This window comes from Planococcus citri, chromosome 5 (genome assembly GCF_950023065.1).
Source record: "Planococcus citri chromosome 5, ihPlaCitr1.1, whole genome shotgun sequence".
NCBI lineage: Eukaryota > Metazoa > Arthropoda > Insecta > Hemiptera > Pseudococcidae > Planococcus > Planococcus citri.
The window spans coordinates 63,366,739-63,388,577 of NC_088681.1; the positions used below are offsets into that span (position 1 = coordinate 63,366,739).

The window sequence follows — 21,839 nt, forward strand, 5'->3', positions numbered from 1 at the left end:
CTTTCTGCCTCAATCGGAGGCGAAAGAAAAATTTTTCAAATTTTCAAACAGGTATGAAATTGATGGACAAAAGTGTTTTTCAGACTGAAATACACCAATTTTGAATATCCAAAAAGTGGCTGGAAGCTTCAAAACTATTTGAAATCACCTGCAGTCGACTTCATAGCGTATTGAAATTTGTTTACAGAGTGAATTTTGGTTTTAAAACATTATTTGATAAAATTTTGTGGAAATTTTATATTTAAAAATCAGCTGGAGGCTCCAGGAATTTTCAAAAAGTTGTTGGAGGCTCCAAAATTACTTGAGTTCATTTGCAGTCGACTTATAGCGTGTTGAAATTAAAGTGCAGAGTAAATTTTGGATTTCCAGTTCTGCTTGCTAAAATTTTATGGAAATTTTGAGCATTGAAAAGTCTGCTGGAGGCTCCAAAACGACTTGAAACATATCTGCGGTCGACTTCATAGCGTATTGAAATTTGTTTGCAGAGTGAATTTTGGCTTTCAAAAATTATTTGATGAAATGTGGAAATTTTAAATTTATAAATCAGCTGGAGGCTCCAGGAATTCTCAAAAATTTGCTGGAGGCTCCAAAATTACTTGAGTCTATTTGTAGTAGACTTAATAGTGTGTTGAAATTAGAGTGCAGAGTAAATTTTAAATTTCCGGCTCTACTTGGTAAAATTTTATGAAAACTTTTGAGCATTGAAAAATCTGCTGGAGGCTCCAGTAATCTCAAAAAATTTCTGGATGCTCAAAAACGACTTGAAATATTTTTGAAGTCGACTTCATAGCGTATTTCAATTAGTTTACAGGACGAATTCTGGCTTCCAACTACATTTTGATAAATTTTTGTGGAAATTTCAAGTTTTAAAAATCAGCTGGAGGCTCTAGGAATTTTCAAAAAGTCGCTGGAGACTTCAAAATGACTTGAACCCACTTGCAGTTGGCTTGATAGCGTGTTGAAATTGGAGTGCAGAGTGAATTTTGGATTTCCAGCTCTGCTTGGTAAAATTTTATGGAAATTTCGAGCATTGAAAAATCTGCTGGAAGCTCCTGTGATTTCAAAAAATCGCTGGATGCTCCAAAACGACTTGAAATATACCTGCAGTCGACTTCGTAGCGTATTTAATTTAGTTCACAGAATGAATTTCGGCTTTCTAATTACATTTTGAAAGTTTTTAAAAATCGACTGGAGGTTCCAAGAATTTTCAAAAAGTCGCTGGAGGCTCCAGAACTGCTCAAAACGGGTTGAAACCGTTTCTAATCGATTTGGCAGGTCAAAAATAGGGTATACTTCGAATTTCAGCTTTCTAGGTCAATTTGGTAAAATTTTGATTTTTTTCTCATTTTCAGCGTCATTCGCCAAAAATCGAAAAATGCACTTGAGCTCTTGAAATTTTGGCTGGTGATGAATTTTGCATGTTCTTTCGATCTAGTTTTGTCCAATTCTAAAAATTTTGTGCCAATCCTATGCTCGGAAGCAAAATCTGCGATTCCGGCTCACCTGTCTACCAAATTGGCTGCCATCTGTTGGTAGAGTCGACTTTTTTTGGACAAGTGTGCTTTAGAATGTTCCTTGGGATGTCCTCTTTAAGAAAAAGGTTGTCCTAGAGGATTGAAGGGGAGGGGGTGCGATTAATAAAAACCTGTTATAACGCAAAGGTCAATTTAGTGAGTTTATCTAGTAAATATTCTATTCCGCCTACCCCTTCCCCCCTCAATAAGTCCCAAAATTTATTAAAATTTGAGAAAATCGTGTGACATATGGTTTATACATATATAAACTTAGTTTTTCGATTCAGCCCCTGCACTCATCCTCCCGTTCCCTTCGTAACTGATATTTGAAATATCGGGAAAACTAAAAGAATAAGTTGGAAAAACTAGAAAAAAGTATGAGAAAATCATTTCGTTGAAGGACTGGTCATCCTTCCATGATAATTTGTACACTGCAGGTTGTCTTGGTCAAATCTCGTAAATCATAACGAAGAAAAACAAGAAGAAAAAGAATGAAAAATTAACACCATTTTTATTGCCACATTAGTGCTTTCGGTACATTTACGATACTATACACATAGAGGTATACTCAATATACATTGTAGATACCTACTAGATTGTGTATAATGCGAAAATGAAAAACACGATCCATGTACATTAGATACAGGTACAGGTAGGTATAGGTACGTATTATTAACACGTCGTCGATTCGCGTGTATGGTAATCTGTTGCATTAGTCCATTATAAATTGTGAATTATGGTAATGATGGAAGAAGGAAAAAAAAAATCAAAAATCATATTCTTAGGTATTAATCGACTTCTTCCACAGTCGGTCCTTTACCTCCGGCTTGATGTAATTTGGTCATAATAGGAGCGCACTCTTTTTGTACTTCTTTGAGTTTCTCTTCGAATTCTTCTTTTTCGGCCAACGTGTTGGTTTCTAACCACGTGAGTATGGATTTGGCTTTATCTTCGACGGTTTTCTTGTCGTTGTCGCTTAGCTTGGATCCGGCTTCTTCGGCCGCCTGCTTCACGCTGAATACGTAGCTTTCTAGTTGATTACGAGCGGTGACTTTTTCTCTTTGTTTTTCGTCTTCGTTGCGGTATCTGTGAAATGAGAAGCGAACAATGGGTGATGATTGATGATGGTGCGATGTGTTGGTTTTATAGTATAAATATAGAAACGTATTGTGGATATTTAAATACGTGTTGGGGAAAATTGGAAAGACTATCTGAAATTTTGAATACTCTGCAGAGAATAAAATAAATATTGTGTTCATTGCTCATGTAAAAAATTTGAAGTGTTGGATTGTTTTTCAAAATTTCAATCATTCGTAGCTCCCTTAATTCTGAAGTTGAGCTGATTAAAAACCACCTTTTGTGGGCCCATTTAATTATCCGTTAGCATGGTGGGATCATATAATCTATTTGCGATCTTTTTGGAGCTATACAAAGTTGAAGAATCGCTGAAAATTTTATACTTAAATGTGCCCTTTCAAAATTCAGAGATCGGCAACCCAATTCACATGTATGCAATTCGAGTTGCTAACTTCCTGTATTACTGGGAAAACTATTCGACATGCGTTAAGGACAATTTACCAAATTTACAAAAAAATTACCCGTAATTTACCTAAAATTACCACTAGTTTACAAATGATAACCAGCAGTTTACCAAAAATAACCAGTAATTTACTGAAAGTTGAGAGTAGATGACCAGAAATTACCAAGAATTAACCAAAAATTGCCATTATTTTATCAAAATGTAAAATTTCTGGTAATTACCACAACTTAAAATTACCAATAATTGTCAGAACTAAGAACTTTCCAGTAATTTACCGAAAATTACGTCGTCATTTACCAAAACCTAATGAAAACAAACATTCTTGGTAATTTACCAAAGCTAAAAACTTTTAATAATTTTTATGCTAAAACTAATAATTACAAAATAAGGAATTCACCAAAACCGTAGTTTCCCAAAAATTACTTGTAAATTATCAAACCCAAAAATTTTCTGCAATTTACAAAAACCAGTAATTTTGTATTTTACCAAAACCAAAAATTTGTAATTTACCAAAAAGTACCTGTAATTTACTTAAACTGAGAATTCACAGTAATTTGCTGAAATCACAAATCACCTATAAAGATTCATTAAAACCAAAAATTACCCGAAATTTACCAAAATATTATCTGTACTTAGTTTACCAAAACTGAAAATTTCTAATAATTTACCAAGACAACAAATTATACATACCTATGTACCAACAGAAATTTACTAAAACCAAAAATTACCCGTTATTTATAAAAACTAATGATTGTAAGAATTTCCAGCAAATAGCAATTTACCAAAACCAAAAACTAGCTGTAAATTGCCAAAAATTACCAGTAATTCATAAAAACTGTAAATTTTTTGCAATTTACTAAAACCAAAAATTACCAAAAATTCACCAAAATCAAAAATTCTCGGTAATTTACCAAAACTTGAAAATATCCCATAATTTACCATAATCAAAAATTCTGAAAGTTTACCCAAATCAATTTTTTTTTAGCAATTTCTTTCTTCACTAAAACCAAAAATTACCAAGTAGAATAAACTTGCCATGACCAGAAATTACTAGTAAATTACCAAAAACTACCTACCAATAATTTATAAGAACTCAAAATTTACTGTAATTTACATACAAAAACTGGAAATTTTCAGCATTTTTCGAACCAAAAATTACTGATAGGAATTTATTGGAACCAAAAATAACTAGTAATTAATCAAAACTAAAAATTTTCCATAATTTACAAAAACCTATACTTAATTTTTTGTATTATACCTAAAATTACCTGTAATTTACCGAAATTACCAGTAATTTACTGAAATTGCCAGTACTTTACCAAAAGTTACCGGTAATTTACCAAAAGTTACCGGTAATTTACCAAAAGTTACCGGTAATTTACCAAAAGTTACCTGTAATTTACCAAAAGTTACCGGTAATTTACAGGCAATTACAAGTTTTTTACCGAAAAATTTCACCAAATATTACCAGCAATTTAAATTTACCAAAAAATTACTGGTAATTTACCAAAAAATTTCTTCAATTTAACAAAAAATTTCTTCAATTTAACAAAAATTACCGGTAATTTACCAGAAAATACCACCTGTAATCAGGGTTGTCAGCGTAGAATGTAAAACGTAGAATAACATGTAGAATAAATGTAGAATATGTAAAGTAGAATAAATTTTTATTCTACGTAGAATATGTAGAATAAGTAGAATAAGTAGAATAAATTGAAAAAATGCAAAAAATGTTCTAATTTGCTGGAAAATTGTACTTTGCTAAGCTTTTGGATGATTAATTAATTATGTTTTCACCATTGTAATGCTGAAATTCTTCAAAAATGCTGAAAAAAGTTTAGTAGAAGCTGAATTTCTCATGTAATTTCACCTCATTTTGATAGGTCACCTGACACTTTTTCAATTATCCCAAAATCATGATTCATGAGCTCAAAATTTTCCAAATATGTTCAAATTCAATCAAAACATATTTTCGTCATAATATTCAAATTCAAATTCCTCATGTAATTTTGATCCATTTCAATAGGTTGTACCTACCTATGACTGTTTAAGTTTTTTTCAATTACCTATCTCTTAAAATCAGGACTCAATTTTGAACTCAAAATTCTCTAAAAATTAAAAAATTTCAAAACATATTTTAATAGAATTCAAAATATTTAAAATAATTGAAAAACTCCTCGCATAATTTCGACCCATTGCAGCCAACAGGTTGCATTGCATGACTTTTTTTCAATTATGAATTATTATCTCAAATTTATAACTCGATTTTGAGCTCAAAATTCTTCAGAAATGCTAAAAAAAATACATTAAATTTGTTGAAAAATTGAAATTTCTCGTTAATGGTAAAATTTTAACACATTTTGATAGGTTTCAACTTTCAAGGTTACTTTATTCGTTTGTTCATTTTTTCTCATGCATTCAGCTTTCAAGCTCACCAAAAAAAATTGATGAACTTTTGGTCAATTTGTTAAATTTTATTGTAAGTTGTTGTAAGCTCAAAGCTGTAGATTGTAAGCATTATCACGTTTCGTCATTTCTTATCAGGTAAACAGCCAATCAGAACTTTTTCTACATTCTACATTCTACGTATAGTCTACGTCGATATTCTACTTATTCTACTTATTTTACACGTAGACGTAGAATAACTTATTCTACATGTAAAATGACAACCCTGCCTGTAATTTACCAGAAATTACCACTTGTGATTTACCAAAAATTACCACCTGTAATTTATTAGAAATTACCACTCGCAATTTATCAGAAATTATCACCTGTAATTTACCAGAAATTACCACCTGTAATTTACCAGAAATTACTACCTGTAATTTACCAGAAATTACCACCTGTAATTTACCAGAAATTACTACCTGTAATTTACCAGAAATTACTACCTGTAATTTACCAGAAATTACCACCTGTAATTTACCAGAAATTACCACCTGTAGTTTACCAGAAATTACCACCTGTAATTTACCATAAACAACCTGTAATTTACCAGAAATAACCTGTAATTTACCAGAAATTACCTGTAATTTACTAGAAATTACCTGTAATTTACTAGAAATTACATGTAATTTACCAAACATTACCAGTAATTCACCAATTAAAAATATTAGCAATTGACCAACAATTACCAGTAATTTACCAAAAATTACCAGTAATTTACCAAAAATTACCCGTATTTTACCAAAATTGATCTAGTGTTGTACGATTTTGAAATAAATTGAGAATTTCGGTACATGATCCGATTTTGGTCAGTTGCCTGGGGGGGGGGGGGTGACGAAGGTATTCTTATTCCAAATGTCTGGAAAATGTTACCATACGTTTTTCAATTTCCGAAATGCGACTACAAACCTTTCAGCGTCAGCAAGCATTTTATCGATTTCGTCTTTGGAAAGTCGTCCCTTATCATTTTGAATGGTGATCTTTTCGGATTTTCCTGTGCTGGTATCTTTGGCGGAAACGTTGAGGATACCGTTGGCATCCAGATCGAAAGTAACCTCTATTTTAGGAATACCTCTCGGTGCTGGTGGAATTCCTGTCAAGTTGAAGGTGCCTAAGAGATTGTTATCCTTGGTCATGGCTCTTTCTCCCTCGAATACCTGGAAACATGATGACGTCATCGTAAGTCAGTGGTGCAATTTATTCGAGATATCGAAGCCTTAAAATATTTATCGGGCTTCAGCATCAGAAGTGACTAGTGAGTAATATTATTTAAATTGATCTGCTCTAAGATCTAGATTCTGGATCTGTTGATGCTCAAGAGCTCGAGCTTTGGCCTTGACCCCAGAGTCCCATGCTAATTTTTAAAATTTTTTAGAGTTTTGAGATAGAAAATTACAAAGATTTTCAAAATGTTATCAGTTGGCTTCCTCCACCCCCTTCCCCTCTTCACAATTCTCAGATCCGATGAGGCGTTTTAAAAGTTCAATAGCGATTGAACGGATTTCACTTTGGTTGGCAACACTGTAGAGGAAAAAAGTATGATTTGGACGTTTGTACGTACTTGAATTGTGACTGCCGGTTGATTATCCGAGTACGTGGTAAAGGTTTGGGCTTGTTTGCAAGGAATGCGTGAATTACGTTCGACCAACTTGGTCATTACACCTCCGGCTGTCTCGATACCTAACGACAATGGAGCTACGTCAACCAAAAGCACATCTTGTATGGAAGAGCTGGTATCACCGCTGAGAATAGCTGCTTGAACGGCTGCTCCGTAAGCTACTGCTTCATCCGGGTTGATGGATAAGTTCAAAGATTTACCACAGAAAAAGTCCTACACAGTGCAAAAATCGTACAAATAAATTCAACAATACCGCAAATCGAAATATCTGCCTGCAGTAATTGGAAAGAAGGTGTACAAACTTGTAGTAATTTTTGAATTTTTGGAATTCTGATGGAGCCTCCGACCAATACAACATCGTGTATGCTACCTTTATCCAATTTAGCATCGGATAAAGCTCGTTCTACCGGAGTCAACGTCGATCTGAACAAATCCATGCAGAGTTCTTCGAATCGAGCCCTCGAGATTTTCGAGTAGAAATCGATACCCTCGTGCAAAGCGTCGATCTCCAAGCTGGCCTCTGTGCTGGAAGATAACGTACGTTTGGCTCTTTCGCAAGCGGTACGTAATCGTCTCAGGGCTCTGACATTGCTACGGATATCTTTTTTGAATTTCCTTTGGAATTCTTCGGCGAAATGGTTGACTAATCGGTTATCGAAGTCTTCGCCCCCCAGATGAGTATCTCCGGCTGTTGATTTCACCTTGAATGAAAATAAAACAAGTTGATATTATAATATTGAACGAAACAATTCTGAAAGCATGGGATGTGTATGAATTGATATTACTTGAAAGAGAGATCCTTCATCGATGGATAAAATAGATACATCGAAGGTACCGCCGCCCAAGTCGAAAATCAACACGTTTTTGTCTCCAGTTAAATTCTTATCTAGACCATAAGCCAATGCTGCGGCTGTCGGCTCGTTAATTATACGTAATACGTTTAAACCGGCAATGGCTCCGGAGTCTTTGGTCGCTTGTCTTTGGGAATCGTTGAAATAAGCTGGAACTGTGATGACCGCGTCGGATACTTTGCCTCCTGATGAAAATGGTGGAAAAGTATTGATTATTGAGATGAATCAGATTGAGATTTGGGAAATTATTCGAGTGAATTTCACCTACCCAAGTACACTTCGGCGATTTCCTTCATTTTGGTCAATACCATCGAGCTGATTTCTTCGGGGGTGAATTTTTTCGTCTCGCCTTTATATTCGACTTTGATTTTCGGTTTACCTCCTTCGTTGAAGACGGAGAATGGCCAATGTTTCATATCTTCTTGGATTTTCGGATCGTCGAATTTTCGACCAATTAAACGTTTCGCATCGAACACTGTGTTTTTGGCGTTCATTGCTACCTGTTTGTAAAATAAAAAAATTGGCACATTAATTTTTTCTTCGAGAATGTGTTCAGATGAACCCCCTAAAAAAACCGACCCTCCTAACCCTGGAGCTATTTTTTTTAGGGGGCTAAAACCGGTTCCGATTCACGTTTTTTGCGATTTACTCCGAAAATATTAGGTTTACGATAAAAACTACCATGACTAAAAATGTTCCCCTTCAAATTATCGGCAATTTGATACTACGCTCGATACCCATCCCTCAAGAGGGGTGTCTGAAAATAGGGGTGGAAAGAGTAAGTATTTCAAAAAAAGTCAGTCCAATAAATTGATCAAAGTTACCACTTAATCTCATTCGTTTTTGCTCAAATTTTTTTTACAAAGTCTACTTATCCAACTATTAATCACACCACCATTGATTGGTCTTCAATCCTCCCAAGGGGTTGGTGGGGGATGCTTGATTTTTCAAGTAACACACAACTGAATCATGTATTTGAAAAACGAATCTGGACATGCCATATATCGAATAGTATGTTATCGAGGTCGCTGAATACGAATACCAACTTTACGTTATTTTCCTGCTCTAAGTACCTATTCAATTGACGAGTCTTGCAGAGTTGAATTTAATCTGCGAAAAAAATTAAAGGGGTTAGGGACGTACGAAAAAAGGACTCGAATGGTGAAATATTTTTTGAAACTTTTTTCGCTGTTTCGCTGATGTTGTGATGTTGACATTTTTTTTCATTTTTATGGTGGAAGTACTAGAAAAGGAGAGAGAGGACGGTGCGGGGGGCAGGGTTTCAGGACATTTGATGGGAATTATTTCTCCATTTACTTACATGCATATTTTTTGTGTTTTTCTCATTTTATCGAATTTTTCATTTTAATTTCAATGTTACCAGGTATACCCAAGTCAAATTTTGATAATTATGATTTATTATCACCCAACTAATAAACGTTTTTTTAAATTTCTGTTTCAGGTGAGTTAAAATTTTTGGCAATATAATACCTACCTAGAATGATCCTATATCCGCAAAAAAATAGGCAAGTAAGTTATTTTCACTGTTCCTTTTATTTTTCGTCGAAAATAAGTTGAGTTCATTTTCAAGTTTCATTGAAATCTTGTGAATGCAATTTTCAAAATAAAATCTCAAAACACTTGAGGGTACGAGGCCTCCCATTTTGATCAAAATTCAAAAGTGGGATGTATACATTATATATGTAGATGGTTCCCCCTCTCCATGAAAATGGTCAAATTGATGGTCTGATACCCTTCTATAAAAATTTCTGCGACCAAAATTCATTTTTCGATTTTTGGCGAATTTTTGAAAATCCAAAGTTTTTTACTTACTTTTGAAGTCGATGTAGGCATGCATATTATTTAAAATATACGCACTCGTTCATAAGAAATGATGGATACTAGTCCTAAAACTGATATTAACTTCTGTTAACTTAATTTCACTCCTTTTTGGACATGTTGGAGCCTCCAGCGCAATCTCAACTTAGGTTACCGAACGTGAGTTTTTGGTTGATTTTTAAAATTTTGGTTGCCGAAGTTAATTGAAAAAAAATTTTCAAGAATTTAAACAGTTTTGTGCAAAAATCGAGGAAAGTCTGGCCTTTCGTCAAATTTACCAAAGTCCTGCTTTTTGCTGAAAAAAAACTAAAAATTGTGTTTTTGTCTGAACATAATATCGAAAAATTAGCATTTTTTCTTCAAAAACTGCCCAAAAATCTACCAGTTTACCAAAAGTTGTGAAAAAGTGCCTTGTTTTTTACCAGAATTGTTGAGAAGTCTTGCTATGTATTTACTTAAAACTGCAAAAAATTTTAATTTTCTTCCAAAGTCTCGTTTTTGCTGTCTGCAAGAAAATTTAAAAAAATTTGACTTTTCCTTTAAAAATTTCCAAAAAATCTCGCTTTTTTGTCGAAAAATTGTAAAAATGTATAACTTTTTCGTTATTTGTCAAAAAAAAGTTCTGCTCTTTGCTAAAATTGCCAAAATTCTGATTAAGTTTCATCGTCACATTTTAATTGGAATGTTTGTTTCATAATTTTTTTTTTTTTTTTTCGTTAAATTTAATTACTTGGAAAGTTTTTTGTACTCAATTTTTTTTCTATTGAAATGTTTTGTGCCCATTTTATAAGTTTTTTGGTGACTTTTTTGTATTTTTTTTAGGCTGGGATACTGATTTTTTTTTGAAAAAAAATTGAAAACGAGCCCTGCAATTTTTAATTTTTCCACAATTTTCAATTTTTTTCTGAAGACATGGAAATAACGTAATTTGGGCGACCAAAAATCGAGTTGTCTGTTTTCTCAAATTCACACAATGTCTGAAATCACCTCCCTTCCCCTTTCAATTCAAATTTCTCCATGAACAGAAAATCTTTTAGTATTTCATTTTAATTGTTTATTTTTTTTTTTTTGAAATTCCCCCTTAATTCCGCATCTAGGTATATTGGTCAAAAAATATTCAACTACCCAAATTTTTTTTGTCTTCTCGAGTTCAAAAATTCTGGAGAAATCGAGATTAAAGCCAGAAGCTTTAGAATGGTTCATCAAAATGGTATTTACATGAGAGGGGGTGGGAGTCGAGTGTCTGCTTGAAAATCGGCTCAAATGTGGATCAACTAATTGAACGGCATCAAGAATAAGCCACAGCTCGACTTTTAGCTGTCAAAATGAATTTGTATGTCTTCTGGAGAAATCCAAAATTGCGCTCGAGACTTCAGAATGGCTTGAATTCTGATTTGAGGAAGGAGGGTGTATAGACAAAATTTAAAATGTTTGAATTTCTCCCCTCTTTGGATATATGTATCTAGGTGTAGGTATATCTCTACTAGGGTGGGCCGTCTTCGACTTTTTTTGGAAATTGGGATGGGGCGGGTGCTAAAAAGTTGTGGGTGGGGGGACCTCAAAAGACAGTAGGAAAAATTTGGGGTCTCAGACTTCACCCAGCATTTTGCGACCGGGGTTGAAAATTTTAAAATTTTCAAAAAAATCAAAATTTTCAAAAAAAATATTTTCGATTTTTTTGATGATTATTGGTCGCATAAAATATCTCTAGAAATTACACTACTAAGATTCTGAACGGAGTAGATTCAAAAGTACTTTCACTTTGAGAAAAAGCATCAAAATTTTGATGAAATCGAGGTACTTAAGATGGGAAGGCTGAAATTTGGCGTATCTACCTATGCTTCATTTTCGATGTCTTGAATCGATTGATGGTGATTTTGAGTAATTGTAGAGTCTCCGAGGGGGGAATGGGGTATTCACGGATTTTTTAGTTTTGGAAAAATTGCCATAAAAATGATCAAAACGAAATTCGGAACGGTAAACTCTCATTACCAAGTTTGTGACTCTTCGTAAATCATTTCTACCAATTCAGATTCAGATTTTAATCGTGTTTTTTCGAGGATTAAGAAATTCAAAAGTTCACTGGAGGCTTTAGGAGTTAAAACGGTTTGAAATCACCCCACAAGTTGATTCAGAGGATGAAAAATTCTATGTTAGAACACAATTATTTAGAAATTGAGAATATCAGGAAGTGGATGGAGGAGGAGGAGGGGGAGGGGGAGAGGCCATTTCAAGTCATGTAGTGCCAAATGACATCCTAGACTTCAAATTGATAACAAATTTGTAAAAATCAAGATGAATCGCGAATTATCTTGAAAATGGCTGTTATTGCAAATTTTAAAAACCAGATAAAATCTCCGTTAAAGTAAAAAATCCGATTGAAAATGGCTTTTTACTCTTAAATAATGCATAATGCGACCAATAATCATCAAAAAAATCAAAAATATATATTTTTTTAATTTTGATTTTTTTGAAAATTTTAAAATTTTGAACCCCGGTTGCAAAATGCTGGGCGAAGTCTGAGACCCCAAATTTTTCCTACAGTCTTTCGAGGTCCCCCCCATCCACAACTTTTTAGCACCCGCCCCATGCAAATTTCCAAAAAAAAAGTCAAAGACGGCCCACCCTAGTATCTATACCTACATTTATAAAAATAAAGCCAAAAAAGTTCACCGAATTTTCATCCTGCTCCAATAATATGCTCTCAACGAGTGCTTCACAGGAAAATTACAACGAAGAGTCAATTTTGATTTCAATGTTTCAAATTTGGGGTAGTAAAGGGTCCTAAAATCATGTGCATTTTTTTACCCTCAAAATTGCATTTTAATCTTTTTTTCTGAATAAATTCCTATTGTTTTAAAAACATGAATCGTTGGAAATAGTGAATTTTGGTTTTTCAAACATTTGCAAAAAATTGGAAATTGATTTTCTTGAGGGGGGAGGGGGGTTTCAGACCGAGTTCTTTTCAAAAATTGTGGACAAGGTACTTCAAGTCAGAGGGAAATTCTTTTGGATCTGGATGTGATTTTTTTGCAAAAAGTGTGGCTTCTCGAATCCATTCCATTGTTTCTATCAAAATCGGTCTAATGGGAAATGAACCTAATTTAAAATTGTTGCAGGGTCATTCCACGTCAATTGGACCAAGAAGTGGTAGGTGGGTTCGGCGATTTTTTTGAAATTTTTCCTGTGGAAAGACCTTCCGAAGGGATGACCAATGGCGCAAATCGCAGCCCTCTAGCCCATTTTTAACGGCAGCCAGGGGGTGTCAAAGTTTTCAGTGAACCTAAAATATCATCCATTTCAGCAGTGGATTGCTCGATAACCGCGATACCTACCGAAATGGAACTTTTCCCAATAGTTAGGGGTTTTGAAAGGCTTTTTGGTGATATCATAAAAATCAGTGTTGCCACTTTTTTTTTGTACAAAAAATTAGCTCAAAAAGTTTCAAAACGTAGTTTTCATATCGTTCCGACTCTAAAAAATTCTGAAAAAAATATATTATGGACAACTGTTCATGCTAGAACAACATATTAAAAAATTGGGATGGTAACTTGTAACAAAGTCGATTTAAAAAAATTTAAACTTTGCGAAAAAATGCGATTTTTTGATTTAAAACATGAAAAAAAGTTTTGATAGGTGAAGTTGACCCATTTGACCCCTATTTTTACGTATCTGTTGAAAAAGTTGAAAAAACCCCTTAACTCGGTGAAATTAACTCATCACAAAAAAATCAAAATTCGAAAAAATTCAATTTTCAATTTCAAACATCAAAAAAAGTTTAAATTTATTCAGTTGTCTTATTTTGACCACTTTCTGACGTATTTCATGAAAAAGTTGATAAAAACCTCACTCACAGCAAAAAAAAATAAAATTTGCTTTTTTTTTGAATTTTTTTGAATTTTGATTTTTTTGTGATGAGTTAAATTTCACCGAGTTAAGGGGTTTTTTCAACTTTTTCAACAGATACGTAAAAATAGGGGTCAAATGGGTCAACTTCACCTATCAAAACTTTTTTTCATGTTTTAAATCAAAAAATCGCATTTTTTCGCAAAGTTTAAATTTTTTTAAATCGACTTTGTTACAAGTTACCATCCCAATTTTTTAATATGTTGTTCTAGCATGAACAGTTGTCCATAATATATTTTTTTCAGAATTTTTTAGAGTCGGAACGATATGAAAACTACGTTTTGAAACTTTTTGAGCTAATTTTTTGTACAAAAAAAAAGTGGCAACACTGATTTTTATGATATCACCAAAAAGCCTTTCAAAACCTCTAACTATTGGGAAAAGTTCCATTTCGGTAGGTATCGCGGTTATCGAGCAATCCACTGCTGAAATGGATGATATTTTAGGTTCACAGAAAACTTTGACACTCCCTGGCTGCCGTTAAAAATGGGCTAGAGGGCTGCGATTTGCGCCATTGGTCATCCCTTCGGAAGGTCTTTCCACAGGAAAAATTTCAAAAAAAATCGCCGAACCCACCTACCACTTTTTGGTCCAATTGACGTGGAATGACCCTGCATCTAATTCAAAAAAATTTATAAATTTTAAATTCAAAATCTCATTTTGGGAACGAAAATTTTTTCACTTTGAAGTTTTCAATTGAACGACCAAAAAAAAGGTGATCTATTACCCCATAAATCCCCCTTATTTTAATGGAAAATCTGCTGGAGGTTATCTTATGGCAACTTCGCCTTCCATTCCCTTCGATTGCTCCGTCATCATCACCTTTATCTACTGATGTACTTGAAACTTGATCGACCTCTGAGGGACATGTTAAAATTGCTCATATCACACAAGTCTAACTTAGTTCTTATTAATTGCCAGTGCCACTACAGTAAATTAAATTAATAGTAAGTGAGCCTCTAAAGGGATATACCACTATGCCAATTGCCATAAGCCATAAAGATGAAAATGATGCAACCTGTTCTTCTCATTAACGTTTGTTAATTTTTTTCCATCTTGTACCTATCTTATACCTAACTACTTGTAGCCGGTGTAATGTTTTTTTTCCTTGTGTCGTACGCGACGAATACCGATAATACATAACCAAATAAGCATATTGTGAATTTTTTAACAGCCGAGACAAATTTACATTCCGTAATTGAAACATTACATATGATTACCTACCAGTTACACGAGCATGAGCGATACGAAAAAACCAAACATAGGCACGAGATTGATTTTTCTACACGTGATACATTCCTTAAACGGTAAACGAGCCAGCGTTTACTTTTACTATAGGTATACGGTATCTATGTATCGTACACCTATCCTTATTGTTTGTATCAAAAACGAATGCCGAAGCTGATCGACCTTAAATATCATGACTACGATTTGTGCAGTGTGTACTCTTCGACGTACGTACGATATTTTATCATATAAATATTAATGAAGCTGGCGAGTTCGCTGAACAGCAATTTTTCTGTTTTCATGGCTTCTTATTAGACTCATATGTGTGATGTACTCAGACTCGTGCTATGAATTCCCTGCTGTAACCAAACTACTGTATTTTACATACATTGTAGGCTCGAGTATGTGTAGAATATAAAGATACCTAACTCACCATCGATGATATTAAACGAGAGAGGATTATTTTGGCACTGACCAAGTGACCAGTGACGCTGACATGACGACTATAGAGCGGTGAATCCGCGAATCGCATCACCGTCTAAAAATAAAGGCGCGGGCGGCGCCCTCCATTGCCTCACTTGCCCTTCCAATATGGTATTTCTGACTAATAGTTTTTTTTCTTTCTTTCTTTCTTTTCGAAAAGTTGATTAGGCCGAATCTTATGTACATTAGGTAATACCAGGTTCGATTATAGATTGGGTACCAATTGGATCGTCTCACGTTCGTATGTACATTTGGTCGTTGATTCGTACGAATTGCATCAGATTGTATAATTTTACCAAATTGTACTCGTAAAGAAGTGGAAAGTGAGTACACTGTGTATGGTGTAGGAAGAGCGAGTAGGTTGAAAGCATTACGTGTATTTGGGAGCTTCCGAATATGGAGATGACCTTGTCAGCTGGTTCCTTATATTCTGGTTGGATTTTTTTTTTTTTTCGTAAAGAGGTACTGGGTATTCCTCTCTGTGGTCGTCGTTCGGTGATCGCTAATACATTGTATGAGACGAGAGTAACGATCGTAGTGATCTAATTCAAGGATTTTGATCTTCGAGTTTTGGTCAGATTTTTTTGTGGGCTGGTCTATCCTGGTTGTGTAGTGTTGATGGACTGTGACGATAGAGGGTAGAGAGGGGAAAGGGGAGTGTGGTAGTTTTTCCTTTTGGTAGATTTTTTTTGTTTTTTGATAAGCCCTAAATGTGATTCTTTTTTATTCGTTGCGAGTTTTTTTTTATTCGACAAATGAAAAGAATTGGTAAATAATGGGTATTGAAATTTCATAGAATATTGATCTGGTTGCCTAAAATATTCGCTAAATTGCTCAAATACTGAACCAAAAGAGTGGAAAATTGACAAACGTAGAGAAAAAATGTCGTGCCCAAGTCCTAAAGAGAGATGAAAATGTGGACCCCTTTGTCCTTCAGCATTTATTCAATATGATTTGTCTTCAAAAATTTGGCTGACTGAAAGATTAAAATTTATGTGATATATACAGGGTGCCCCATAAGTATGGTTCCAAAAAAAATGTTCAATGAAATTGAGTTTTTTTGATCTTTGCTAAAGATGTCTCAACAAGGAAGCCTCACTTCTACCCGGCTCAAAAAATTTCGAATCGAATCAAGAGGAATCGAACGAGGACCTCAAAATACACCACTAGTAAAAATTTCAAGTGCTGAAATTCATTTTTCGATTTTTGAAAAATTTTTCAAAAATTCAGTTGTGACCATTTTCTTATTTAAAAAAAATCAAAATTTGATCAAATTGATATAATTGGACGAAATTCGGTTTGTACCCTATTTTCAACATGCCGAGTCGATTTGTGACGGTTTCGAGCCATTTTGAAGCCTTCAGCAGATTTTTGGATTTTCCAGTTTTTCGAAAAACGCTATAAAATGTGGTGAAAATAAATTTCAGCACCTATAAACTCATTGGATTTACCATCTTTGTGGCCCTTCGGTCAATTTAGGAACATATTTTCAAAATATTTTTCTTTCGGTTCTGATCTGAAATTTTGATTTTTTTGTTTTTCAAAATCAATCAATCGCTGAAAATTTTTTTGGATTTGATCGTGCTCGAAAAAAATTAAAAAATATGTGCCTGAATCAATCTAGAGGGGTCGCAATTCCATTTTCAACCTATTAACATAAATTTTTTCGAAAACTGGAGAACTTGAAAATTCGCTGGAGGCTCCAGAACGGTTTGAAACTATCACCAATGGACTCGGGAGGTCGAAAATAAAGGTTCACATACTGAATTTCAGCTTCACGTCGATTTAATCAAATTTTGATTTTTCTAAAATAAAAAAACAACTCCATTTGAATTTTAAAAGAATTTCCAGAAATTGATAAGTGAAATTTCAGCTTCTGGAATTTTTGCTGGTGGTGTATTTTTGAGGCCCCTTTTCAGTTCTTTTTTTGCCAGGTTCAAAAAATTTCGCGCTGTTTGGGATCAGTATGTATACTTACCTTGTCAGACAAAGACAAATCTCCCTTTCCTAGTGAGAAATTTGTTGCTCTAAAATTATGTTAATTAAATTTTCTTGTCAGTTTTTCTCCAAAATAATCAATTTTTTATAAAATTTTGGAGTTATAATGAAAAATATAAAGAGAATTAAAGTTATGGTTCGGTTTTTTTCTGAAAGATTTTTGATTTTGAGATATTTTGAACAAAAATTGGAAAGTTCAATATAGAATTGATTTTTTGTTTGTTTGTGGTGATAAATTCGAATTTTGTTTCAATATTTTTCTAATCTGCACAATCATGTGTAAAGAAGACCCCTCCCCTCCCCTCCCCTCTCCTCCTATTCTACGTCACTGGAAATCTCATGAAAATGATTTAAAAACATTGGAAGTTTTGAACAAAATATCCCTAATAAAATTGACAATAAAATATCAAAAGTGATGGGAAAATACTAAACATGAGTAAAATTTGGCGCAAGTAGATCTGAATTTTGGGGAGGGGGGGAGTCTCATAATAACAGAAAAATATTTGAATTGAAGTAAAAAGATTGAAAACCTCCAAAAAGATGAAATCTCAAAAAATTAGACTGAAATTGTCAAAAATTGAAAAAATTTTTGTTTTTAAATACAAGTTAGAAAGTCAAATTGACAGAAAATTTGCCAAACTGACTTAAAAATTGATAAAGATCAATGAAATATCAAAAGTTTGTAACATTGAGAAAAAATATCCAACATTAAAAAAAAAATTCTTGTTGTTCATGAAATTTTAGAAGTAATTCCAAAAATTGTTCAAACTGTTAAAATAAGAATTTCGAATGCTTTGAAAATTAATAAAATATCATTGAATTTGTATAAAATTGTTCAAAATCAATCACAAAAGTGGCCACATTTTGAATAAAAGTCGTGAAAAATGAAAGAAAAAGTTATCAGAAAAAAAAAACTTGAATTTTATCATTTCAAAAGTTGGATAAAATTTGATAAAATCACAAAAAAAAATTGATAAAAAAATCAAAAATCAAAAGGAATAAGCTTGTTGAAAATCATGCGAAAAAAAAACAATTGAACTTAAAGATTGTTTAAATTGGATGAAATTAGAAAAACAAAGTATAAAAAATTGGTAAATTCAAAAAAAAGTCTTTAAAAATGATGAAAAATGTGTCGAAAGGGCATCAAATTTGCGAAAAATTGAACAAAAATGGCTAAAACCTCGCGAAAAGGTTCTCAAAAGTGTAAGTAAAGTCTTTGAAAATTACGTTAGGATTTTTATAATTTTTTTGAAGTCATTTTTCTGTTGTTTTAAATTTTTGTGGTTCTGAATTCCATCTCCAAAAAGTAACTTTTGTTCAACTCGAGCACATTTTCAATTGGAAAAATTTTTATTTTGAAAATTCCTGCAATTTTTAATGCTACAGTAAAGGGTTTTTAGACGGAGAGGGGGGGGGTTACTCTGAAGAATTAAAAAATATCTTCTTGCTATCGATTTCATGGGTTTTGATGGTACAGGTTCTAAATTCGAGGTTTTTTTTGGGGGGGAGGGAGGGGGAATTTTTCTAATTGAACATTGAAGATGTCAAGTTTGGTATTAACTTCGAAGAAATTTTTCTGTTTCGTGCTTCTGTCATTTTAATGTGACGATGCCCCGATCAAAAGTTGCAAACATTTTTTTTTGGCCTTTTTGATGGATTAGACAGATGCGAGGATAGGAATTTCGCCAGACTAACGAACGCGTGCGTTTTTCAACTCGAAAAAAAAACGAATAGCATTTTTCTTAATTTACGAGACTTACGAACTGATTTATTTTCTTAACGCCATTTTAATTAAGCAGTTGGTTTGAAAACTGGCCAACATTTATCTCAAGTGACACGTTTAACATATTTGGAAAATTCGTGGTCCGGTGCTCGAATGTGAGTCATTTTTTTCTCATTTTCTAATTCGAGCTTGACAAATTTCGTCATAGTTACCGATGTAATTACAAAACGATCAGTTCAAAATTTCAGTGACAGGGGAGGTTAGTAAGTAAAGTCTCGATTAAAATTCTGCTTCGATGTATATTTATTGCTGGAATTTGCCAATTGGAATTACTTACTTGATTTTTCGCAGCATCTCCGATCAATCTTTCGGTATCGGTGAAAGCCACATAACTCGGTGTCGTTCGATTACCCTGATCGTTGGCGATAATCTCTACTTTTCCATGCTGCCATACTCCGACGCAAGAGTACGTCGTTCCCAGATCTATACCGATAGCCGGTACTTTACCCATATTTCTGCGGCGTTGAAAATTTAACTACACAGACGATTTTTTCGAAACACAGAGATTTAAGTATTCGAAAATGTACTCGAAAGCGATCAAAAAAGGTACACGCACCGCGAAACACTGCGAAAATGCGACGATAATTTGCCCCAGTTGCCCAGTTTGAACTCGCGATCGTCGAAATGCCGACTGTGGCGGTGTACGTAAGTTGTATGTTCGCTCCGGTGCGGCGCTCTTCCCTGACAAAAATAAAAACCACTCCACACCCACATTTATCATTGTGTATTGGGAGTCTATCTCGTGACAGGAAAATAAGTATACGCGGTGACGAGGCATTCGAGCATTAAATACATTATTTATGTTTTGTTTGAGCGAGGTGTACGATGTATGAAATTTTGTTTCGTTTTCATTTTCGTTTTACTCTTGTATACTTACTTACCTATACTCTTCATGGTAGATTTTGAATGAAATAGCTGATGTGATTTGTCAAAAATGATGACGCCTGTTGACGTAAATGATGAGTACGCCGATTGTAATTTTGGATCGTGACGTGAAATTTCAACTTGAGCCTGGTACAGGGTGGTCTTTTTTTGGAATCGTAGAAGGTGGCGGATTTTTCTTTCTAGAATGTTAAATATTTGAAATCGGTGTTTTGCCTACGAGCGGAGAATTGAACGGTGGGAAATGAAACATTTTTCGTATGATTCTTTGAGTAATTTTTTTTAAACCTTACTTTTTTTGTAATTTCAAAAAAAATGAATTTTTCCCAATCTTGGTCTAATTTTTTGAAAAAAAAAATTGAAAAAAGTGTTGACAATATCCTGTTTTATTTCATCCAAAAAATGTTAAAAATTGTTCCTCTTTTGCAAGAAATTTAAAAAAATGTCACTTTTTTGAAAAAATTGCCCAAAAGTCTTGTTTTTTGTGGGAATTTACCAAAAATTCCTTTCACTAGAATTATTGCTGGTCTCGCTTGTTGTGTGAAATTACAAAAAATAAGCCTCATTTTTGCTGAAAGTTTCTAAAGCCCCCCCCCCCTTCTGCTGACATTGACAAAGTGTTGCTTTCGGCTAAAAATAGCACAAAATCTTTTCTTTGGCGAAAATTCAAAGAAACATTTTTTTTGCAAAAACTGCCAAAAAGCCGATTTTTTTCACCAAAAAACTGCCAAAAACTCTCATTTTTGGCTATACTTGCATTGAAGACCTGTTTTTTGCTAATTTTTAAAGGTATAATTTTTACCTTTTCCAAAAATTTCAAAAGGAGGAGTTGCGATAAGGTCATTTTTTGGCCCCACCTGGTTTTCGACTCGATCACTCTAAAAATGTTGTAATAAATGTCCGAAATACAAGTCCATCAAAATTGAGCTATTTTGGGTCAAATTCTGAGATTTTTACATTGATGAAATCGTGAAAACATGATTTTAACATCTTTTCGAAGAGTTAAATTTCATAATTTGACCCAAAATAGCTCAATTTTGAAAGTTACAGGAAAAATCATACATATGAAAAATTATCGAGCACCAGCTAGAGTATTTCAAACGTAAATTCTTCAATTTATTTCAAAAAATATGCATAAACGCCTTTTTAGGGGTGCCTAAAATAGGGGGCTCTAAAAAAAGGGTTCAAAATTACGAATATACAGGGAGCTAAATTCAACTTTTTCATCTAGATAATCAATTATATAGGTACCTCAAAACGTTACGTTTGGCGCAAATCGCAGGTTTCTAGTTTTCCAGGGGTTCTCAAAATACCGAAATTACAAAAAATTGAAAAATTGCATTTTTGAGTACCAGCGAAAATTTTTATTGAGCTCAAAATTTGGTAGGATGGAGGTCTCTCAGATACTAATAAACTGTGAAAAGCTTTTTAGCGAGGTTCAAAGGGGTAGGATCAAAATGGAGGTTCCAAAATTTTCCAAAAATCAACCCCCCCCCCAATTTCTGCCTCCGAGGGTCGAAAATAAAAATATCTCCTCTTATAACGTTTATCGGCTTCAAACAGATATTTTACGCTGAAAAAGTTTTTGAAAATAATACTCAGTGGTTCCTAAAATCATTTTCTTATTCGCAACTTTGGGAACCCCTGGAGCCCAAAAAACAGTGATTTTGGGTTAACTAAACACGGACTCGTATTTCGGACATTTATTACAACATTTTTAGAGTGATCGAGTCGAAAACTAGGTGGGGCCAAA

General features: G+C 33.7%; 1 protein-coding gene across 1 annotated transcript; it reads right to left on the reverse strand.

Annotated features, from left to right (window-relative positions):
* Positions 1-2,006: 2,006 nt before the first annotated feature.
* LOC135849510 (heat shock 70 kDa protein cognate 2-like) lies at positions 2,007-19,871 on the reverse strand. The gene is made up of 7 exons (XM_065369986.1): positions 19,482-19,871; positions 8,237-8,468; positions 7,903-8,153; positions 7,420-7,818; positions 7,061-7,330; positions 6,409-6,656; positions 2,007-2,600 (listed from the first exon to the last, which is right to left on the reverse strand). The coding sequence occupies exons 1-7, from the start codon at positions 19,653-19,655 to the stop codon at positions 2,303-2,305; spliced, it is 1,872 nt and encodes a 623-aa protein (XP_065226058.1). The 5' UTR covers positions 19,656-19,871; the 3' UTR covers positions 2,007-2,302.
* Positions 19,872-21,839: the final 1,968 nt, after the last annotated feature.